This window comes from Amblyomma maculatum, chromosome 3, assembly GCF_055883805.1.
Source record: "Amblyomma maculatum isolate TAMU_Amacu chromosome 3, ASM5588380v1, whole genome shotgun sequence".
In the NCBI taxonomy this organism is placed as follows: Eukaryota; Metazoa; Arthropoda; class Arachnida; order Ixodida; family Ixodidae; genus Amblyomma; species Amblyomma maculatum.
In genome coordinates this window covers 168,762,901-168,783,215 of record NC_139346.1, presented here as the reverse complement: position 1 = coordinate 168,783,215, position 20,315 = coordinate 168,762,901, and the positions used below count along the sequence as shown (strand labels likewise).

Below are 20,315 nucleotides of genomic sequence, written 5' to 3'. Positions count from 1 at the left end.
GGTCGAAATTTCCGGAGTCCTCCACTACGGCGTCTCTCATAGCCTGAGTCGCTTTGGGACGTTAAACCCCACAAACCAAGCCAAACCAGTTTGTTCCTTCTGGGCATTAAAACGCAGTACCTTACTTGCAGAGCTCGCCTTCCGCGAGTCGTGTCCGACTCCCGTTGCTGGCATGCGTTCCAGTGATTAGTGAATGCGAAAATAATTTCCATGGTGCAGCCACAACGCATGCGCAGCAGCCATAACGCTTGCTGTAGTAATGTGCGACTGATCTCCCGGGAGAGCCACATTTATAGCACTCAACATACTGTGCAAGGTCAGGTAAGATCGCCAGAAATCGTCGCGCGAGCAAAGTGCAATTCAGTTGATCCTGAACACTGGCGAACCGCGCAGATGCGTTCTGTTGTTTGGTTTGGTCTATGAGCTTCACCGCGTCGACGTGATCCACGCTGTGAGGAACGCCGCGCAGTGGAGGGCAACGGGAAATTTCGACCACCTGGAGTTCTTTAAAAACGTGTATTGACATCGCGCAGTAATCAGGCGCCCTGCGTTCCTCCTCCATCGAAACGCGGCCGTCGCGGCATGCATCGTACCCTGGTTGACCGGCTTTGCGTTTCTTGTGTTTATGAGCTCGGCGTGCAATCAATGTACGCCGAGAAATGAGTTGTGTGCGTGTGATTGTGCCTAAAATCCAGTTTCCTCGCCCCTGTTAGCTTGAATTCATGTTTTTGCGTCTCATGACTTTTGAGCTCTATAGTGTCAGCATGGTGGCTTATATTGTGCTGAACTCACTACGGTTAGTAAACCTGCGCTTCGGGTTAACCGACAGACGGACGTCACTGTCTAGTTGCTTAAACTCCATTGGTGGTGCTTGTTCACGCCGACAGGACAACAGAAAAACGTTTCCATGTGTTAAATCATGAAGTCTGAGCATTAAAAAGGCGTTCTCGCTGAACGTACAACCGCCATGTAGGGAGCTTGCATGAAGCGATGCAGGCTGGGTAGTCCGCCATGTCGTTGGCAGCGACGCAGCGCACCCAATGTCGGCAGATTCCTGGGGAACGACGCTGGGCCCTGCAGACCGTGCGCGGTAAGCAGTGCGGCGTGGACCCGTTCACGCTACTTGCGGACGACTGCTGTATGGACTTGGATCTGTGACCGCTCGTCGAGATCGCCGACATTCGGGAATTTCTACTTTGGTCGGTTTGGTTGGTTGGTTTGTAGGGTTTAACGCCCCAAAGCACCTCAGTCTGAGAGACGCCGTAGTGGAGGGCTCCGAAAATTTCGACCACCTTGGGTTCTTTAACGTGCACTGACATCGCACAGCAAATGGACGCCTCTGGGGACAAGCTTTATATACTTGCCCAGATTTGCGTCAATCTCGCGCCTGTTGGTTCGTGCTAGGCATTAGCTTTGGCGTCGCGTTAATTATCGCACTTGTGCAGGCGTACTTTTGCAATCCTGAAGAACCTGCAGTCGGCCTTTCCGGTCTTATTTTCATTGCTCTACTCTGCTTTGGTTTGGTTTGTGGGGTTTAACGTCCCAAAGCAACTCAGGCTATGAGAGACGCCGTAGTGGACGACTCCGGAAATTTAGACCACCTGGGGTTCTTTAACGTGCACTGACATCGCACAGCACACGGGCGCCTTGCTTTTCGCCTCCATCGAAAAGCGACCACCGAGGCCGGGATTCGATCCCGCATCCTTGGGAACAGTAGTCGCGCGCCGTAACCACTGCGCCACCCCAGCGGGGCTGCCGGGCTTTGGGTTCGACTATTAGAACCTACCACAACATAGTGTACTCCAGCACCGTCTGCGCGCAATACGCTACCATGCGAGTACGGCAGTGATGCAAGTGCGGTTGCTGCGTCGTCTGCTGCCACGCAAAGTATGGTGTACTACCCGAAATGAATTGCTTCGTGCAAGTTCCCTACATGACCAGGGATCTTGGCCCCGAAAAAGAAAGAAAAAATTATTGAGGGCATGGTTAAGCCTCCTTACATGCGGCAATACAAAAACATTTGTTGCTGGTCGGGTTGTGCGCCTGTATTCACACTTGTGTTGTACACGGAGTTGCGCCAAGTCCTGGCCTGTTCAGACAGGTATGCAGTAGCGCCAACTTCATTGGCCTTTTATGACGTCAGACATTGTAACCATGACTGACTAATCATACCTAGCGATGACTGAAACCATGACTAATTATTCATGACTAGTCATGACTGACTAAATAGCTATTTTAATTGTCAGTGATTTTATTATTGTCAGTCTCTGGATTATTGACAGGCTCGAAGGACATTCTCTGGTCACACGAAGCATGAGGAAAGAAAGCACTTTTCCTTTCAAAAAATTGTCGCGGTCATGTGGTTTGAATCCCGATTTTTTGTTTGTTTCTCTCCCTTATTGCTTATACTAAGCGCCGCTTCGCGTGGATTATTGTGGTGTCCCTTGACTATATCGTCACTTCGATATGGATTTGATAACGTTCCTTAAGCAGAGTTAAACAGGCAGCGATATTTATTTTTCCGTTATCTATCGGTCTCATCCTCGATGTCTTAACAGGCCTCTAACCTGGGAGAATAACTACTAGACTACCTTTCAACTCTGTATCGGCCTGATAATATCAATTGCTTGTCTGAGGGTTGTAGTTCGCCATATTTATTTTTAAAAACTCTGCCAACGTTTTTGCCGCTGACTCTAAATAAAAGCGCCGCAGTTACTTTTCTTTATTGTTATTTTCTCCGGATGAAATGGCCACTTTTGTTCGGTAGTTAATGGAGTATCCATGTACAGAAAAAAAGTCATGTGGAGTTTATCGTGGACTTGTCGATTCACCGGGAGTGCAGCTGGTTGTAATTACAGCAGTGCTTGCATAAGGAAGTGTTGCCGGCAGTAAGCAAGCAAGTAATCGAAGTGAAATAAGATACTTTCAAACAAGAAACGCGCGTTGTCAAACTGGGTCGAGCGAAAATGCGGGGCATCACGTGGGCTCGGTGTGTCACAGCAGCGATAGAAAATAATCGAATCGTCGCCATAGTGAGAACAGGACGTCTTTTACGCTCGTGCATAGTTGCACGTTAGTGTCCTTTCGTACAATGTAGAAACGTATGCCCAGCCAAGTACCTACCTAATAGATCTAACCAGGTGATACTTGCGAATAGTGTTTCTCCAGCCGGCAGCGAGATAGATCCTCTCGTTCTTCACACTCTGTAAGGTGGCGGACGATGCGCCAGAAAGCACAGCATCGTCACCCCACTGCCGCCAACGTCTTTCTAAGTGCCTGGTCTTCATACTTTGATCGAACAATAATCATCTTTTGACCGAAGCGGCTGGGATCGAAGTTCTTGCGGGTGCCTTGATTTGCCTGAGCTATAGCCGTGGCGGTGGGGTCGAGAGTAATAACCTCTTCCGGTTAAGGCCAAATCAGTGGAACTGGTTTCACCATACTTTTATCCTTCTTTCCTTTAAAAAAAAAAATTTAAAGTGTAGAAAAGTGTAGAAAAGTCCAACGTCATGTCCTGTCGCAAGGCAAGTTGCGCCGTCTTTTGATTCTAGGGTAGCAATATCGATTCAAATTCACCCCACCTCACAGCCCACGCAGTATTTAAACATCTTGCGTTCCAAACGCAAGGAAGCCGGGAGGCGGCGCAACATATATACGTCCCCTACTTCTGACCGTGTTCATCTCGCGGCCTCGGAGAGCTTACACGTGCAGTGCGTAACGTATGTTTCTCCTGCTTTGTCTAGCTGCAGTTGTCCTGTTTCATCTGCTGTGCACTGTCGAGGTATTTACTGTCGCGGTTGCCGCTTATGCAGATATCTCGTGCACGCCGCAGCCGGTGTGCACACGGCGAGGCTCTATCTTTGTTGTCCCCGTTTCGCCCGCAGCTGTTTGTGGCCTCCCTGCTTTTGACATTTATTTTGTGGCTTTCCCTGCCTCGCGTTACACGCGCCGGAAAAGAAACTGGGCTCAGTTTAGCGACCCCGCCGTCCGCGCACACTCGCGCCTGCGTAGTGCGTGCGCGCCGCTCCCTGTTCTGTCATCAAGATCGGACAGGAGGAAATGAGGAAAAAGAAGAAAAGGTACGTTTATGGCGGGTGGTCTCGCTGTGTTGATGGATGGTAACGGCACCGTCGCTGATATGGGCTTGAATTAAGGCGTGAACTGTTTATTTTCCGCAGCGGCCATTTTTTCGCACGACGGTAAGCGTATAGTCTATTCTTCTGAGAAATCCCCATGCGCGTATTGGGCGCCCCGTTGTTCATTTTCAGTTTAGTTTGTAGGCTTCAACGTCCCAAAGCTATTCGGGCTGTGAGCGACACCGCAGTGGAGGGCTTCTGAAATTTAGACCACTTGGCGATCTTGAACGCGCACTGACATCGCGCAGTACACGGAAGCCTTTGCGTTTTGCCTCCATAGGAAAGCGGCCGCCGCGGCCGGGATTCGAACCCGCATTCTGGCCAGGTTCAGCACTCGAACGCACTATCCACTGAATGACCGCAGCGGATGTGTTCTTCTGGGCATGATTTGGAGGCGTTATAAGGGCGAGGCGTGTTTATAAAGTGGTTCACGTCGAAGTTTTGCGGGATGTCAGGGAGCAGAAGGCTGTCATAAATGACGACTTACTCCTTATCACTAACTTCCAGGAAAAACGTGCAAAGCGGGTTTTTGTAAGCTAAGTATTACAGACGCGTCATTTGTGTAAGTCATTTCCAATTAAGCAAAAAACAACGCAACAGCGGAGACAAGAGGGTAGAAAGAAGACGGGACCAGCACTTTCTTTCTACCCTCTTGTCTCCGTTGTTGCGCTGTTTCTTGCTTAATTACGTACCAACTCGCTCATCTCGCAGTTTTACTGAAGTCCATTTCCAATTACAATGAATGTCTTCGGTGTGAGTATGTACATACGTGTGCTTTCGATTATCTATTTGTACCACGTTGACGCAGTGTTTAATCAGTTCTCAAAAATACAGCCTCATTCTGGGAGCAAGTTTCCGATCGACTCGTGCACCCGCGAAGCCGGTGCCCGAAGCACACTCCGTGACCTCGCCCCTTTTCAAAGTTCGAAGAACAATGCGCGTCGCTCTGGCAGCCTCCTTTTCAAATCCTCGCTCTGACCTCGACCCGCACTCCTTGAGTCGCAAGGCGCATTAAACTCGAGGCGTGTTTTGACTCGTCCGAGTGTACTTCCTTGCATTCGGGAGAGAGAAGGCCAAAGATATGAGGAAAACAGACGGGCTGACCCTCCCCCCTCCTTTTCCTTCCCATTCGCCTTGCCATCGCAGAGTAGGCTGGGTCGGCGGCGTCTGTTTCCGTTCCGCTGAGGAGACTGCGTGGGATTTTCCGCGCCGCATGGCCCTCATGCCGGGTTTTTCGCCCTCTCCGTCGCCCCCAACATTACGGGGCCCCCAACATTACGCGACGCTCTGGCTGGTGATGACATATGGCGCAGCCACGGTGGTCGATAATTTGTTGGCCGACCCCGAGGCAACCGCGCTCTCCGTCCTTGATGGGGTGGTCTCTGGTCGAATAGGTGTCGCCCTCAAGTATGTTTCTCCCGCCGACGTCGAAGAAATATGATCTCTTGATACGCAGCCTTGGAACCGACGTTCTGATTGAGTGTTTTGGTGGCGGTGTGTCTCAAGGAAAAGAAGGGCACTCTCGTGTGGGTCGTCAGCCTAGTTGCCTGATCGCTTGCTACCCCGTAACACGGCCCGGCGTTATGTTGCAGCCGTACGTATATTTACGGTATCCCCGTGGCAGTGGTGACCATATGTGAGCTCTCAGGTGCTGCTCATCCGTTCACTCTGGCACCTGTGGACATCGAACATTAGTCACTGGTCACTCATTTGCTTTTTCGGCTGACCTTCATGCGCTGAATGTGGTGTTTCATATCACTACAAGCTTCCGGTATTCGCTGTTACTCCAGTAAGAGCAAGAGAAACAGAATAAAATTATGGCACAAAACATCCAGGTGATGTGTAGCTTTTCCAATAAATGAGTTCATCAAGGAGCATGGTTAGACAACTTCGCGGTCCACGAGAGAAACAAAGGTACTTGGCGCGAAATTCCTTTCAAGCCCTACGCAACCAAGAACTGATTTTGCGGTGGTGTACTGGCGTGAGCGGCGACCGGAATGTGCGCGCACGAAGAGTTGTGAAATAGTCGGCGACTCTGCGTGGATCTCTGTATACTCTGGTAAAGGTATGTTAGGCACCCGGGGATACGCTGTGCGCTTTCGTCCGTAAAATGCGCCCCGCCATGTTTCGCTCTCCCTTGTACCTCTTTTCTCACACCACCCCGCCGGTCTGGCGCAGGGGTTACGGCGCTCAACTACTGTTCCCACGGATGCGGGATCGAATCCCGGCCTCGGCGGCCGCTTTTCGATGGAGGCGAAAAGCAAGGCGCCCGTGTGCTGTGCGATGTCAGTGCACGTTTAAGAACCCCAGGTGATCGAATTTTCCGGAGTCCTGAACTAAGGCGTCTATCATAGCCTGAGTCGTTTTGGGACGTTAAACCCCACAAACCAAACTATCTTTTCACACCAGCAATTATCGGCTGGCATATTTCTTTCGTTACAGCCACCGTTCGACATGACTAGTGGCCGTAAATGTTATCTCGGTGCTTTTGTATACCATCCGAGTTGTGGAGCTCCATTTGGCCTTTGCGTCAAGTTTAATACTCTTTCGGATCACAATGTGCATAAACTTCGATGAATTGAGGTGCAAATAATGCCTCAGTTCCTACCAGTTCCTCAGCAGTAAGCTTCGGTAGGCTTGCACCTTTGTTCAACCCCAGAGTCCATGCACTTAATTTCCCACGCGCGCTTTCGCGCCCGAAATAGAGAGAACAGACGTGCAGAACAGCGATGATCGACATAGCCAGTTTTTCATCCTTGGTATGGCATCGCGTTGGCGATAAGCTGGGGCCATGATCGCGGCTCCCAGCAGTGGAAATACACATCTTCAAGAAGATTTGCTTCGCGCAGTGGTCATATTTCGTTCCTGCATTTTTAAAATGGATACTTCGTATTTTACGACTTGCTGTGAGGGTGACTTTCGAGTTTGCGCGCGGGCAAGATTGGAAAGCGCGCTCTGTTGCTGGCCGTCAAATTAGGGCCGCCGCTATAACGTATTCGATTTTCCGGCGGCTGCCGCCGTGCCGGCCGCTCACTATATATGCCGTCTCGCGCCGCCGGCTGGACCATCCGATATGTTTTGTGTGGGTGCGAGTTCTTTCTTTGTTTTCTGCACTGCTTTCCACACTTCTTCCGCCACCATTTCGAGTTTCTATCTGCTGATCGAGAGTTGCTAGAATAACTTCCCCGTGATTTGCTCCGTAAAGCTGTCGGTTCATTTGCTTAGTCCGGCGTACGTGGCGTAAGTGTGTGCGAGTTTTCGTCGCCTAGGGGCGATTCAAAAGCTAATTTCTGCTGACAGCTGGGCTGAACAAACAAAAGAAAAGATTTTGAGTGTAGCAATGATGTTTGTACTACGCGCTTTCCTTGCTGAAAAAAACGAAAGCGGGCTCGCGGTATATGTGTGTTTTCGGAAATAGTATTTTACTCTTTTGTTGAGCGTACTTCAATGAAGGGGTGTCCAAATTAAAACAGTGTATCGTTTTTTTTTTCTTTGTATAGGTACCTCTCTACTTATTAGGTGCGCTGTCAACATCAAATGAAACGCGGCAGGATAACTGTGACGTAAGATCATATAAATATTTGCTGTGGCAGAATAAATAAACGGAGACCAGTCAATATTTCCACGTATCTATTTTCGTACCATGGAAGTAAAATCGAATGTTTCTGTTTTTCTTGTCTAAAATGTCTTTCTGTCCCCATTACATTTCTTTTGTTTCTTTTGATCGTTTGCGAAGCATACTATTACAATGTGGGTGAGTAAATGGTTCGGTTACTGTGTTCTAGGCCGCGGGCGCGATCCCTGTCGTGGTAGCCGCGTTTAATTTGACTCAAAATGAAAAAGAAGTTTCCGTGCGTCGTTTCTTTGTGGCACGTGGAGGGAAAAAACAAACAAACAAAAAAGATGACAGTTCGAATGAATGCGGAGCCTGTCACTATGCTCAGCGCGTTGAACCCAATGGTTGGGTATCGATGTTGACGACGATTTGAATTTGGCTCCGGGGAAAGCCTGGTCAAATTGCATCATGGCTAACGTGTTAGATCTTCTCGAGGCGCGTTCAAAGACACTTTTATTGCCCACCTCACATCTAAGAGTCGGAGCACTAACAATGATAGGGGAAAGCTTCTTCCCACTGATCGACCACCAGGTGCCTGGCGTCCCTGACAGCGCACGAGGCGGACATATCACGCGGTGTTTCATTACATACATGGTGCTTAAACCGGGTTCAGTCGAAATGGCGTGATCAAATTATTCTGTGACAATCTTGAACATGCCACGATTTCCCTCGTTAAACGCAGGCAATGCTCTTATCCTGCAAGCATCGAATATCTTCTGTTTAGGGTTCATCGCTCTAACAAAAAAAAAAAATCCCTAGCTATCTGGAAAACAGCGTTATCGAACAATAGTTCTGCAGGCATAAGCATTTTTTTTTTTATTTCTTGTTAAGTGTGCTCACTGCTGAGCAAAAAAAGGGAATGCTTTCTTTGTCGCTTCATGTACATTTCGGGTTGAAGTGGGTGCCTTACAATTCCGCCTTTGTCCTTGAGGCGACCTTCGTACCTTTGTTCCACAGGCTGCGTTTCCAGGAAGCCTGGTGCACTGCGTCTCGACATTGCGACGAGACCCGAACACTGTGGCTTATGGTCTTTGGGCTACGGGAGGAAGGGAAAGGTAACTGAGAAAGGGAGGGAGGGAAAAGCATGCGGAATGTTCCGCCCGTACACTCCAAGGCTTGCAATGCAATAGCCGGGCATATATCGGCGCGCTCGCGCAATGCAATAGCCGACACATCCGGGAGAGGTTCTAGTTCCACCCATGCCGCGCGAGTGTGTGGAAAAAGAGCCGGCATAAAAAAGCACCAGGCGAAGTCACTCGAGAGAAAGGCCTCTTACGAAAGCCTCTCTGGCACACCTGCGTTCAGAGTCGCATCTGTCTCCGGCGTTTGTATAGCTTGCGCGCATGCTTTATCTGATCCGGAGCGGCAGGCCGGCTTGTGATAGCGCGCCACCGCTCACCTTTTCTTTCCACGTGTGCAAGAACCGCTGCATCCTATTCGGAACCGACTATTTAGGAGATCAGAATTCTATTTCTTTCTTCTTTTTTTTTTTTCTTTTTACCACGCACCTCTCCAGAATTGTGATGCGAATCTGCGCTGGACTGCGCAGCCGGAACCAAGTCAATTTGTCGTGTTCGGCGATGATGAAGTGAGTTTTATCATTTACTACGTTTCGTTCAGCGACAGCTAGTGTTCTCCTTCAAATCTTGCATCGGTCGGGATCGCGTCCGCCCTGGCACTCTAAGCGAAAACGTACCAGAGGCGTAGGTGATAGTTAGCAGGTGACATGGCTGGGCTCTGATTGGTTGGCGGGTTGTGTTACGTCACGAGAACACGTGACAGTGTCGAACTGGAAGGAGATGTTAACTCTGGTTTGGCATTGAACCTGGTGCCCTTGGATCAAGAGTCAGACAAGATACCCCTTGTGTAGGCTAAGGCTCGCACAGCTTGGCTTAACAGTACGCGGGTTTATTATGTATGTCGGGTGGTCTCTGACATAATGTAATATATTGCGACTGTAGGCTAGAGGTGGAAATAGGGGTGGAAATTGAGATATTGTAGCGATTAAAGCGAGTAGAATTTACGTCATCCGCTCGAAGACAGCCGCAACGCTCAAGTGTTCCTCAACATTTCAAGCGAAATCTTCACCACGCCATGTATCAGCCAAAGTCAAAATGTCCGGCGGTCAACATGTCGGGCCGCGTGACCTTAGAAACGGTAGTGTGACCTTGACCTGATTAAGTGTAAGTGTCCACCACCATACTCGGCGCCTTCTTTTCCCCAAAACCTAATATAAAGAAAAAAAAATATAAAAACGTGACCTTGACCTGATTACGTGTAGGTATCCACCATTCATAGTGTCGATCCAAAAGTATACTGTGCCTTCCTTTCCCCTAACCCTAAGTTAAACAAAAAAAAATATAAAATATATCGCGATTTCAAAAGGCGGTGTTACACGGGTTATCACGGCTACTCTCAAGGAGAAGCTTGAGTGTCCCCTTAAACCGTCAAACTATCCACAACCATGCATAACATAGCTTTTGCTCGTATCACTAGGTACAAGCCATGCTTAAGTTTCCACAATTTGTTCCTGTTCTATGCATGGTCATTGCAAAACCTTCAGCTCCTTGCAGTTGATTATGCTGGGGACAGGATGCTAAGTACTTCGTTTGTACTCGTGGCCCGTGGGTGGTAAAAAAAATTGGTGCACTGAAAAAAAAAAAAAAAAAAAAAAAAAAAAACACTGCGGCCATCATTGCATTACTGGACGTTCTCATCGCAGGCGACGTCATGCACCAGAATAAACCTTTAAAGGTTATCCCTTCCTGGCCGAAATGCGAAGTCTCACATTCCAATTTCAGGAAAGCAGCGCGTTAATACTTCCCCTCTTTAAGGGGTAGCTCTATTCGAGGTTGTGCGCTTAAGCTGCTGGGAAATTTAGGTCAACTGAATTCAAATTTCTGTTTAAATACTGAAATAAAAATTTTCAAGCATTAAACTTGCGTTTTCGGCAATGTCTTCTCGGCAGTGACAGTCAGATACCGACGTGCAATCGCGGCGAACTTCACACGGAAACGGATTTTGAAACTGACGCAAAATTTCTGTTTCAAGTATATTCACACGCGTGTCAAAACCTTTTCGCGCCGAATTGAGTTGGATTAATTGGATTAAAACCAATTAAAGATTAATTGGTTTTAAACGCGACCTTATATTGCAGGGAGCAGAGACCGAAATTCAAAATGCGTAGTGTGTTTGTGCAGGTTCAATTTTTGTGGACCTCCTTAAGTATAAGATGTGGGGACGGAATGCGCGACGTATAAGCGGGAACGGCATCGAACAAACGCAACACTAATCTTACCATTTCGTTGCTCTTTGCATTCTTGCGTTTGGATCAAAACAGTTATCACCCCCACCCCCCTTTTTTATTTTTCTCATTCCTCTGTAGTCGTCACATAAGATGTGCGAGCATTTTTGCAAGGCAGGCGAGTTTCATTCATGTAAAGTTTTCCTCTCACCCGGTATCTAAAGCGTCGTGAATGATCCGCGGCGAAGTGTACGGCCGCTAAATTTTCGACGTTCTTTTGCATTGTTGCTTCGGTGAAATGGTCACTCGAGCAGCACTTGCCAAACAAATGTTTGGGCATCACGCAAATTGTTTTGTGGCTGCTTGTAATGCGGATAACTTCCGCGGAATTTAATCTTTACGAGAGAATACGTCCATTCAAACGTATCGAAACCAGAAAAAGGCCAGAGAGGAGGTTTGCCATTTTCTCAACACTAAGTGCTGTAAGCGTCTATTCTCCGAACGACCCTATCGTCAAAAAAGTCGATGCCCGAAATCGTAAATTCATGTCTTCAACGGCGACATGTGCCTCGACGCGGTGGCTCAGTGTTTAGGCCTCTGGTCTGCTGACACCAATGACATGGGTTGTATTCCGGTCGCGACCGCCGCTTTTTGATGGAGGCGACGAAAAGCAGTGCGCCCGTGTACTATGTGATGTCGGTGCAAGTTAAAGAACCCTGGATGGTCGAAATTTCTTGAGCGCTTCACTGCGGTGTCCCTCGATCTCTAGGTCAGTTCGGGATTAAACCCTACAGAAGCATAAAATCGTAACCACGCGGGGACGTGAGTTTGATCAACGTGTATTGATTAGCGTAAATCCTTGGTGTCCTTAAGGCTTTGCGCTAATCAATACATGCCTATCAAAGACACGTCACCGTTTGGTTACCATTTTATGCTGCTTTAAGGTTTACCGTCCCGAAGTGACTCAAAGCCTTGCTGTCAGGAAACCCCACCGGGGTGGCGCAGTGAGAGCGCTCGACTACTGTGCCCAAGCTAGAATACGGAATCAAATTTCGGCCTCGGCGGCCACACATCGATGGAGGCTAACGCCTCTATGCGCCCGTGTGCTGTGCGATGTCAGTGCACGTTAAAGAACTCCAGGTGGTCGAAATTTCCGGAGCCCTCCACTACGGCGTCTATACAACCTGAGTAACATTTAGACATTACATCCCACAAGCCAAATCAAGCCGAACATTGATGTCAGTTAAATCCACCGGACTCCTCTCTATTTTTCAGCCGGTCGTGCATCAACTGTCTAAGGATTAACGCCATTTGCGTTCATGGCCTGGAGTGTGGTTTATAATTTCCCGTTAAACAAAGAGGCGCAGCTTCGCAATGTCACCCTGTTCTGCTGTTTGAACGAAAAGCCGTTTTGCCTTCGTTGCATCGTCTATATCAGTTACTTGCGTGCACATCTTGCACACAAGCTGGAACCTGCAAACAGCCTGCCTTCCTGAATTCGACTGTTGCTACGGAAATCGCAGCGGGCGTATCCTTCTTCTTTCCTCTTACCTATACACTTACGAGCAGCTGTTGCTGCTTTTAAGCACAGCTGGTCGGAGGTATAGTATCACTGCATGTCGAGCTCTAACAGTGGCGCTCGTTTGCACTCAACGCACTTTCGTGAGCCGTTTGAAAAGCGTGAAACCTGTTAGGAGTAATTCGAAATTACCAGCTTCTCGTTTGCGGCGGCGCCTTCCCCCATGTACAGAGTTTCACGGCGTGGACCGTGTGCATTCGGGTACCGTGCGCAGAGCTAGTGCCACCCTCTGGCGGCTGCGAGGCTCGTAACTGGTGCGCTGAAGAGAGTGAGGGAGTCTTGCTTATCGCTTGAGCCGTGTCATACGGCGGAAGTGTCTGAGTTTTTTTTTTTTTTTTATTACCTTTGACGGTATGAAGCAGCTGCGTGCTTGTACATTGAAGAGAAACAAGAACACCATATGGCAAGAGCGTGCCTAAAACATGCTCTATTACAGCGTGTCATTTTGTACTTGCTGAAGAGATGGCGTCCCACCATGTGTGCTCTCAGGGACTGTCAAGGACCGTTGAAGGTTTTTCGGAGTAGGTTTAGTAATTCAGTGAGATAAAAGCGGTGACCGTGTCTTGCGAGGCCGTCAAAGGAAGGCGGAATGTTCTTCCATATTTCATTTGCAGGCAGCTTGGGGTCGACGAGTTCAAAGTTTCAAACATATCGACAATGCCGTGAACCATCAAAATTTAGCCAAGGGAGCAAAATATACGTAATTCGTTCACGAAGCGGACCAGGAAACCAATTGATATAGGGCGTTTTATACTAGGGAACGAAGGACGAGAGAGGAAGGCAGCGTTTTCTACTCTACCTAACGCGACTACGTGAACCCTGTCCCAGGTGAGCAGGAGGAAACAATTTATTGACCCAAGAACTGCACCAGGTGAGGTGGGGTGGAGTCGGGGTTAGGGGAGGAGGAAGACGGTGGACCCTCAAGCCGCTCCAGGTGGCCAAAAGTCCTTGGGCTTCGCGACCCCCAATGACACAGCGCACGATTTGATGCACAGGGCAGGCCTCCCACGCTCCTCTCGCTCAGCCCCCTCGCAGACAATGGGGTGGTCACCTGGATGAATTAAACAATTAAGATAATGGGACTGCAAAGTGTTCGTTTGTAGTCAGCGTCAAACGATATTGCTCGGCTTTCGACAGGGATTTATGAGATGGAGAGTCCGCATGTTCCAAGCGTACTGCCCCGGGAGGATTTCTGTACCATACAATATTAAAAGAAAATTATTTATTTTCCGTATTATCACGCAGCCTAGAATGCATACCTCTGTTTTCCATTGACGGTCGTACTAGAGCACTATGCCTCGTCTTTAGATAGCGGCTTCAAAAGCAGGGGTTAATACCGATAGCACGTCAACCATAAAAATGGTGCTACGCAGACGCACCAACATTTGGATCGGGGAATTGCTTCTGAACTGGAAAATAAAATAAATCAGAACTTTACGAATAAAGGTTGTGTCTGCTCATTATTGATTTTCAATTAATGAGGGCTGATTTCAAGAAAAAGCATCACTTTCGTTGTAACAGCTCCTTTCCTTGAACCTTTGATGTTTGATGAGCCTCATTGCACCGAGTCGTGTACACTATATACTTTCGATATGTGGGGAAATGTCCCGGTTTACGTTGGTTTGCTTCTGCAGCATATATTCGTGCGCTGTTCACTATATTTTCGCGAACACTACCTGCTTCACGCTGTGAACGCGTACCTAGTAACCTCCTCTGCTGGTAAGTGTAAAAGTGCTTTCGGCAGGTATAGTTCACAACAAGCTTGACCCGGGTGGTTGCTTTCACGTGTGTAGTATCGATTTATAGCGTGTTTCTTTCGACCCACGTTTTGACGAGATTACTTCTGGTGTGCACTCCAGTGAAGATATCTACCGTCGCTGCTTGGCGTATGTTGTGTGCGCTTACGCAGTGGACGCAGTGACATAGCCGCAGCAAGTGTTTAAAGGCAAGGGGGGGGGGGGGGGGGATAAGTAGCCGGTAATATATATATATATATATATATATATATATATATATATATATATAGCGGCACAAGGGGCATCTATCGGGCACTGGGCTTTGCAAGCCGAACAAGACATGGCGCACTGCTAACAAATTTGAACCCTGTGTGATGGCCATCGCTGGCTCCTTTCGAATACGTGCCTTGGTCGAAAACCGCAGATATATTTGCACGTGCATGTTGATAGGAGTTAATGCTTGTCAAAAGAGAGGTACCAGTCCACGCTTGGGGAGACGGTGGGGATAAACGGGAATATCACTCATTTATGTCAATATTTGACGGAATTAATAGCGTTTATAGCTTCACGGTGAACCCCCAAACATTGTGGTACGCTTGCAGCCCAGTGTCTGTGACTGTATCCGTGACAATGTGTCCACAGCTCGGTCCCTCGTCTCAGAGACTGGGGGATATGACCTCACTTCTATCCTTGAAGATCAATATTTGTTTATATTTAGTGCAACGACTCGCGCGTTACTGGGTTTTTGCGATGACCTCGTGCTGTTGCGATAATGTATCGGATAAGTGGGAAGACGATGCTGCCGAAAAGACCGTTGATGTGATATCGGGGGCGGCCTTCTCCCAGGGTTTTGTGGGTTTTTGCGATGACCTCGCGCTCTTGCGATAATGTATCGCATAATTGGGAAGACGATGTTGCCGAAAAGACTGCATGATGTGAAGGGGGGGGGGGGGGGGGGGTCATTCTCCCAGCCTTTCGTGATTGTGATAATGACGCGCGCTACAGAAATATGCATTATGATACGGCGACGAAATATTTCACACGGAAGATGAATGCAGTGTGACTGCAAGTTTGAAAATAAACTAGTGTCAAAATACTGCTCATTTAGGACGTGATGCTATCATTTGTTTTTATATCAGGGGCGGATGTTAGGGGGAGAGCGTGGGAATCTCGCCCACAAGTGAGAGGACTGCAGAAAACACATTTTTCTGGTGAAAAAATTTCAGTAATTATAAGATTAAATGGGATCGATCTTTCAAGAAGAGAGACCGATAAATATACTACACTGTTTCCTGTTGCTACTGTAGATAAGACAGTGGGGAATATTTAGTGCGATGTCCGATTCTATCGTCTTTCAGTTTTCTTTTTGTGAACATGACAGTGTGTGAGTGGAGACAGCAGGTGACTTCTGCGAGAAGTCCTTAGTCCTGCAGTGCGTGTTTTTATTTCCAATTATATGTTAATTACCGTCCCTAGTAACTTCATTGTTTCCTTGCTAGCCAGCGTTCGCCACTATAAACCGGAATATACAGTCCCTTGCTTTTAAGGGTTTAATGTTCCAACATGGATTTCTTCTGCATTTACGTGACAATAGCTCATCATTAAGCCCTCTTCTTCCGGACATCCTTGAGTATACTCGTATGTGTGTAATTTCTGTGTGAAGAATAAAAGTAATAGTCTCATTTTTGTTTTTGGTATTTTTTTTTTGTTTACAGAAACATCGACGGTCCAGGCCACTGTTGGGGTCGTTTCCTTCAACGTTTCAGCGTGGTGCTCAGATGAGTGTTTATTTATGCTCCGAAAGAGTGGCACTCATCCAGTCACCCTGCGTTGACCTCAGCCAGTCGTTGGTGTAAGAAGGGTTGGTTTCTTCAAAAATAAGAAAGCGACACTGTGCTGTATTGCGCAAGCTGTTTGTACATTACCACCAAACACACCCTCACATTTCGAGCACGTTTCTCACTCCCGTTTGAAAAAGGTGCGAGTGAACTGTGCTGGAGGCTGCCGGAGAATTCGTGTTGCTCTTTACCGGGGACTTAGATTCCGACTCTCCGCTCCTTGCATCACCGAAGGTCTTCAAGCTGCCCAAGGTCGGCCCAGCCAACGGCCTCTCTCGCGGCTCGGTGGAGGCTAAGTTGGCGTTAAGCACGAAGAGACCAGGACAATGCAATGTGGCCCACGGGAGTCAGGCCGCGATGGCCCGTGGTGGCGTCAAACGGAGGCCCTCGACCGAAACCAAGACAGGCAAGGGTAGCGCCCTCTTGCAGTCATCGAAGGGCAACGTGCCCAGAGTGGCCCTGAAGCTAGAACCCAGGAGTGACGACGAGGCGGACAAGAGCGAGGAGTTGTCTGACATAATCAACTTCCTCATTGAGACCGACCCCAGGAGAAACCGCGAGGTGTACGGAGCTCTTGACGCATCTTCTGACGACGCCGAGCGCTCCTCCTCTCCGCCTGAACATTGCGAACGGCTGGACAGAAGCCCGCCGCCGCCGGACATCAAGAAAGCCCAGAAGAGGGTCGAAACTCCGACGCATTCCGAAGGTGCTTTGGCGGTATCGCCGCTCCGTGTCGTTCTGCCAGCCCCGGACATTTACGGCTTCAACTACCAGCCTGACTTTGCATCGTGCACTGTACCGAGGGCACCTAGTCAAACTTTCACTTCCTCTCATGCCCAGCGCGGCTCCCCTGAGGCCTCCCAGCCGGACAGGACACTGCACGACGTTGAGATGAGTGAACCGTGCGACTCTGGCGAAGGCAGCATGCCGGCAAATGGGAGCGACCGGTCTTTTGAGGTCAGTGATAAGTGTCAAGTGCCAAGCGCAGAGGACAAAATGCATCAAGAATCTCTCGCATCGCCCGTAAACAACGCCGCCGCCGAAAAGAGCGCTATCGCAGACAAAGGGTGCGCCCTGCGTGACAGCTTAATAATAAAGCCGGACGATATCTCCCGAGACGCGAGCGATAGCCTCGCCGACGCTGTTGCTCATGGACCAGTGGTGAATGCGAATTGTGATGACGGGCGCGCTGATAATGTCGCTGCTCCTGTCTCACCCTCTTATCCGGAGGCAAGGCCGCGTCGTGCGGAGGAAGATAGCTGCGTCGACGACAACGGCAGTCGTAACGACGGCGACCACAGCGGCGCTCAGGAGGAGCGTCAACTGCGCACACCGGCCGAACCAGAGCCCTCGCCATCTCCACAAGCTTCCGACGCTGCTTCGAATGGTCGGCGGCAGGCCGAGCCCCGAGGAGGCCCTGACGTTGCGGATAAGCAGCCTGCGTCGCCCCGTCAAGAGGCCTGTGACGAGACCAGTGGTGACGTTACGCTAGGAGCGAGCGAGTGTGCTAGCGTGTTGTTGCCCGAGGACCGGAAGGCAAGAAGCAGCTGCGAGAGAGACGCCGAATCTGACAGCACTGAAGCGCTGCAGTGGTCACCAGGCGTTCCATCCCGCTCGAACAGCGCAGAGTACACGGAGGAGGGCGTTCCCGCTGTTGACGCCGTCGACAATGACACGTTGGAGAACGTGGATGCTTCATCGTCCGCAGCCTTGCGAAGCGAGCAGCCACCGGTTACTGAAGACGTCAGGAAAGGAGACGGCTCTGCACTCTTGAACGGCGCCGACATTTCCGAATGCAACGACCGAGCCGCTGATTCCCTCACGCCTGCAAGCAGCCGTGGCGCACCCTCATCCGACCGTGGCCTCGACAATATTTTCACCGTGTTTACCACTGTTCAGGAGGGCACCATCGTCAGCGTTGATTGCAAGAAGTTTCGCAAGAGAGGCCGCCCTCTGGGAGCTAAGAAGAAACACGCGCTGAGGCGAGCACAGATGGCCGCCATGGAGGTGGCCAGTAGGAAGGAAGACGTCGATTTCACAGTTCAGCAAGTGCTGCACGACGTGGTTGACAGGGTTGTGAGGACCGGTACTGAAACACCGTCCAAGCTTTCGGAGGCCAACATCAAAGATGTCATCAGCAGCTTTTGTGAATCTAACGGCTTTAGACGTCAGGACTTTGCCGGTGATGACGATGGGCTTGTTTTCGGCAAGGTGCTACCCGATGATAGTGCCGTTGAAGCCAGAAAACGACGGCGGCGCGGGAGTTCTGATCAGGGTTCGTCTTCGGAGCATGGCTCGATGACAACTAGGACCAAGCAGGGAGCTAATGTTGCCACCCGCAAGCGCTACAAGAAGCGCGAAACGTCGCCCACTAAACGGATGCTTACCAGGAGTCAGTGGAGGCGTTCCTGTTACCAGAAGGAGCAGGAGAAGAAACGCGCCGCCGGCACCGACCATCCGGACAAAGGGATTCTTGGGGAGCGGGATGCTGAAGACTCAGTTCCAGACTCCAAGCGTCGGCGCCGGTCTGTGGACCTTACTTCGGACATGGACAGTTCCAACACGGAGTCTTCTGCGGACGCCATGAGCTTGGCCTGCGGTGGCTCCCAGGACATGGACCTCGCAGCGAGCAACGAGGACGCGGCCAGCATCGCGGCTGGCGACTCCCGACCTGCCGGTGTTGCGGCTGGTCGTGCTGGTGACAAAGCGCGAGTGCTAGTCGAGCAGAGTTCCTCTGCATCGTTGAGTTCCAATATTTATTTATCCTGCGAACCCCCCAAGCTGGGCTACATGGAAGCGAGCGTGACGACCGCACCCCGTGAACTCAGTTCCCTCGCGTTGGCGCGAAACGGTGATCGTGACGATGTCCCGACGCGCGAAGGCGTCCTTGCGTTGGACACCGGTGGCAGTTATTGTGGTGAGACGCGTGTGCGGCAAAGGCTGGCGCAGCCGGATTACGCGCAAGTTGACGAACGTACCAATGTGGGTGACGATGTGATTGACGACGACGACGATGACGGCGAGTCGCAATTGGTGATCTGTGATACTGACGACTCTTGCCATGGCGTGCCGCCGTCAGCAGCGCCTAGTGAGTGTCGTGATGGTGCCTGGCTTAACGACTGTTCGGCGGACAAGGCGCGCGCCGCCGGTGCCAGGAGTGAATTAGACTCTTCCATTGTGCACGCGTCGCAGCGGTCTCCTCGCCAGCCGACTGCGAGCCCGGCGCGCAGTGCAGTGTGTGAATCCGAAAAGGCGACCGTGGACACGGGTGTCGTTTGTCGGGACGAAGGCGACGACGCCAGGACATTGGAGGCGACCGGTGTCGTTCCCGCCGCCGCCGCCGCGTCTGCAGCGGAAGCGGCCTCTCCGGCTCATCTCAGATCACCGCCGGCGGCGCTCAGGTGAGTCGGTTTTCACGCTTTGATATCTGCGAGAAGAGAGAAAAAAAAAAAAGCAGCAGAAAACATTAACCTAATTCGAGTACCGGTGGAAATCGTTGCAACAGGCTTGGAAATAAAAACAAAAGGGATCAGCTATGTGTGGGAACTGACTGTTAGCAAGGTGGACTCAGCGAAGGCAGTAACTATGCCGTTGACATGGACTTACTGTAGTATGCGGTCGGGCGATCTGTTACGTAAGTGCATTGTAGAGAGGATGCTTGATTCGACTTATTTTCTGGTGCGCATAGTGATGTTCTTTTCATTTTCGGTACATTTACTTTACATTTAATCCTACTAAGTGGCTGATTTTTTTGCTTGCTCATTACTGAAATGAATCGGGATGAGCCAGTACAAGCTGTGTATTTCTCCATTAGGGCATGGAACGATTGATGTCATGTGAATATATATTAAAGGTCGTTATAAGGATATTTTTGATGATACGATGTAACGCCGCAGCTTAAGTGATATAGCTTAGTGATATATTTTCGATGAGGTGAAAATATTTTATTTGTAATGGGATAGCTGAAGTGGATATGTTATGAGGATTATGGTGCAGTTTCATGGACATTCTAAATTTCCAGCAGTGCCTTTATTAGATTCCTTCTTTATTCCAAACGGTGTCGCCATATAGTATGTTGTAGCTGCGAACCCCATAATTTACCTGCCTCCTAAGAATGTTGTTGTTCATGTGCCTTTTTCTAATGTTTGGTGGTATGTATAGGTGGG

The 20,315-nt window shown here is 49.7% G+C and overlaps 1 protein-coding gene across 5 annotated transcripts in view; it reads left to right on the top strand.

Annotated features, from left to right (window-relative positions):
• The window catches only part of LOC146196828 (uncharacterized), a 303,939-nt gene that overhangs the window by 268,655 nt on the left and 14,969 nt on the right, over nt 1-20,315 (top strand). For all 5 annotated transcript variants that reach the window (XM_084598554.1, XM_084598552.1, XM_084598553.1 and 2 more), the window contains one exon: nt 16,027-19,550. In XM_084598554.1, the coding sequence (XP_084454680.1) occupies nt 16,507-19,550 (3,044 nt within the window). In that variant the 5' untranslated portion in view covers nt 16,027-16,506. The remainder of the gene's footprint in view (nt 1-16,026; nt 19,551-20,315) is intronic.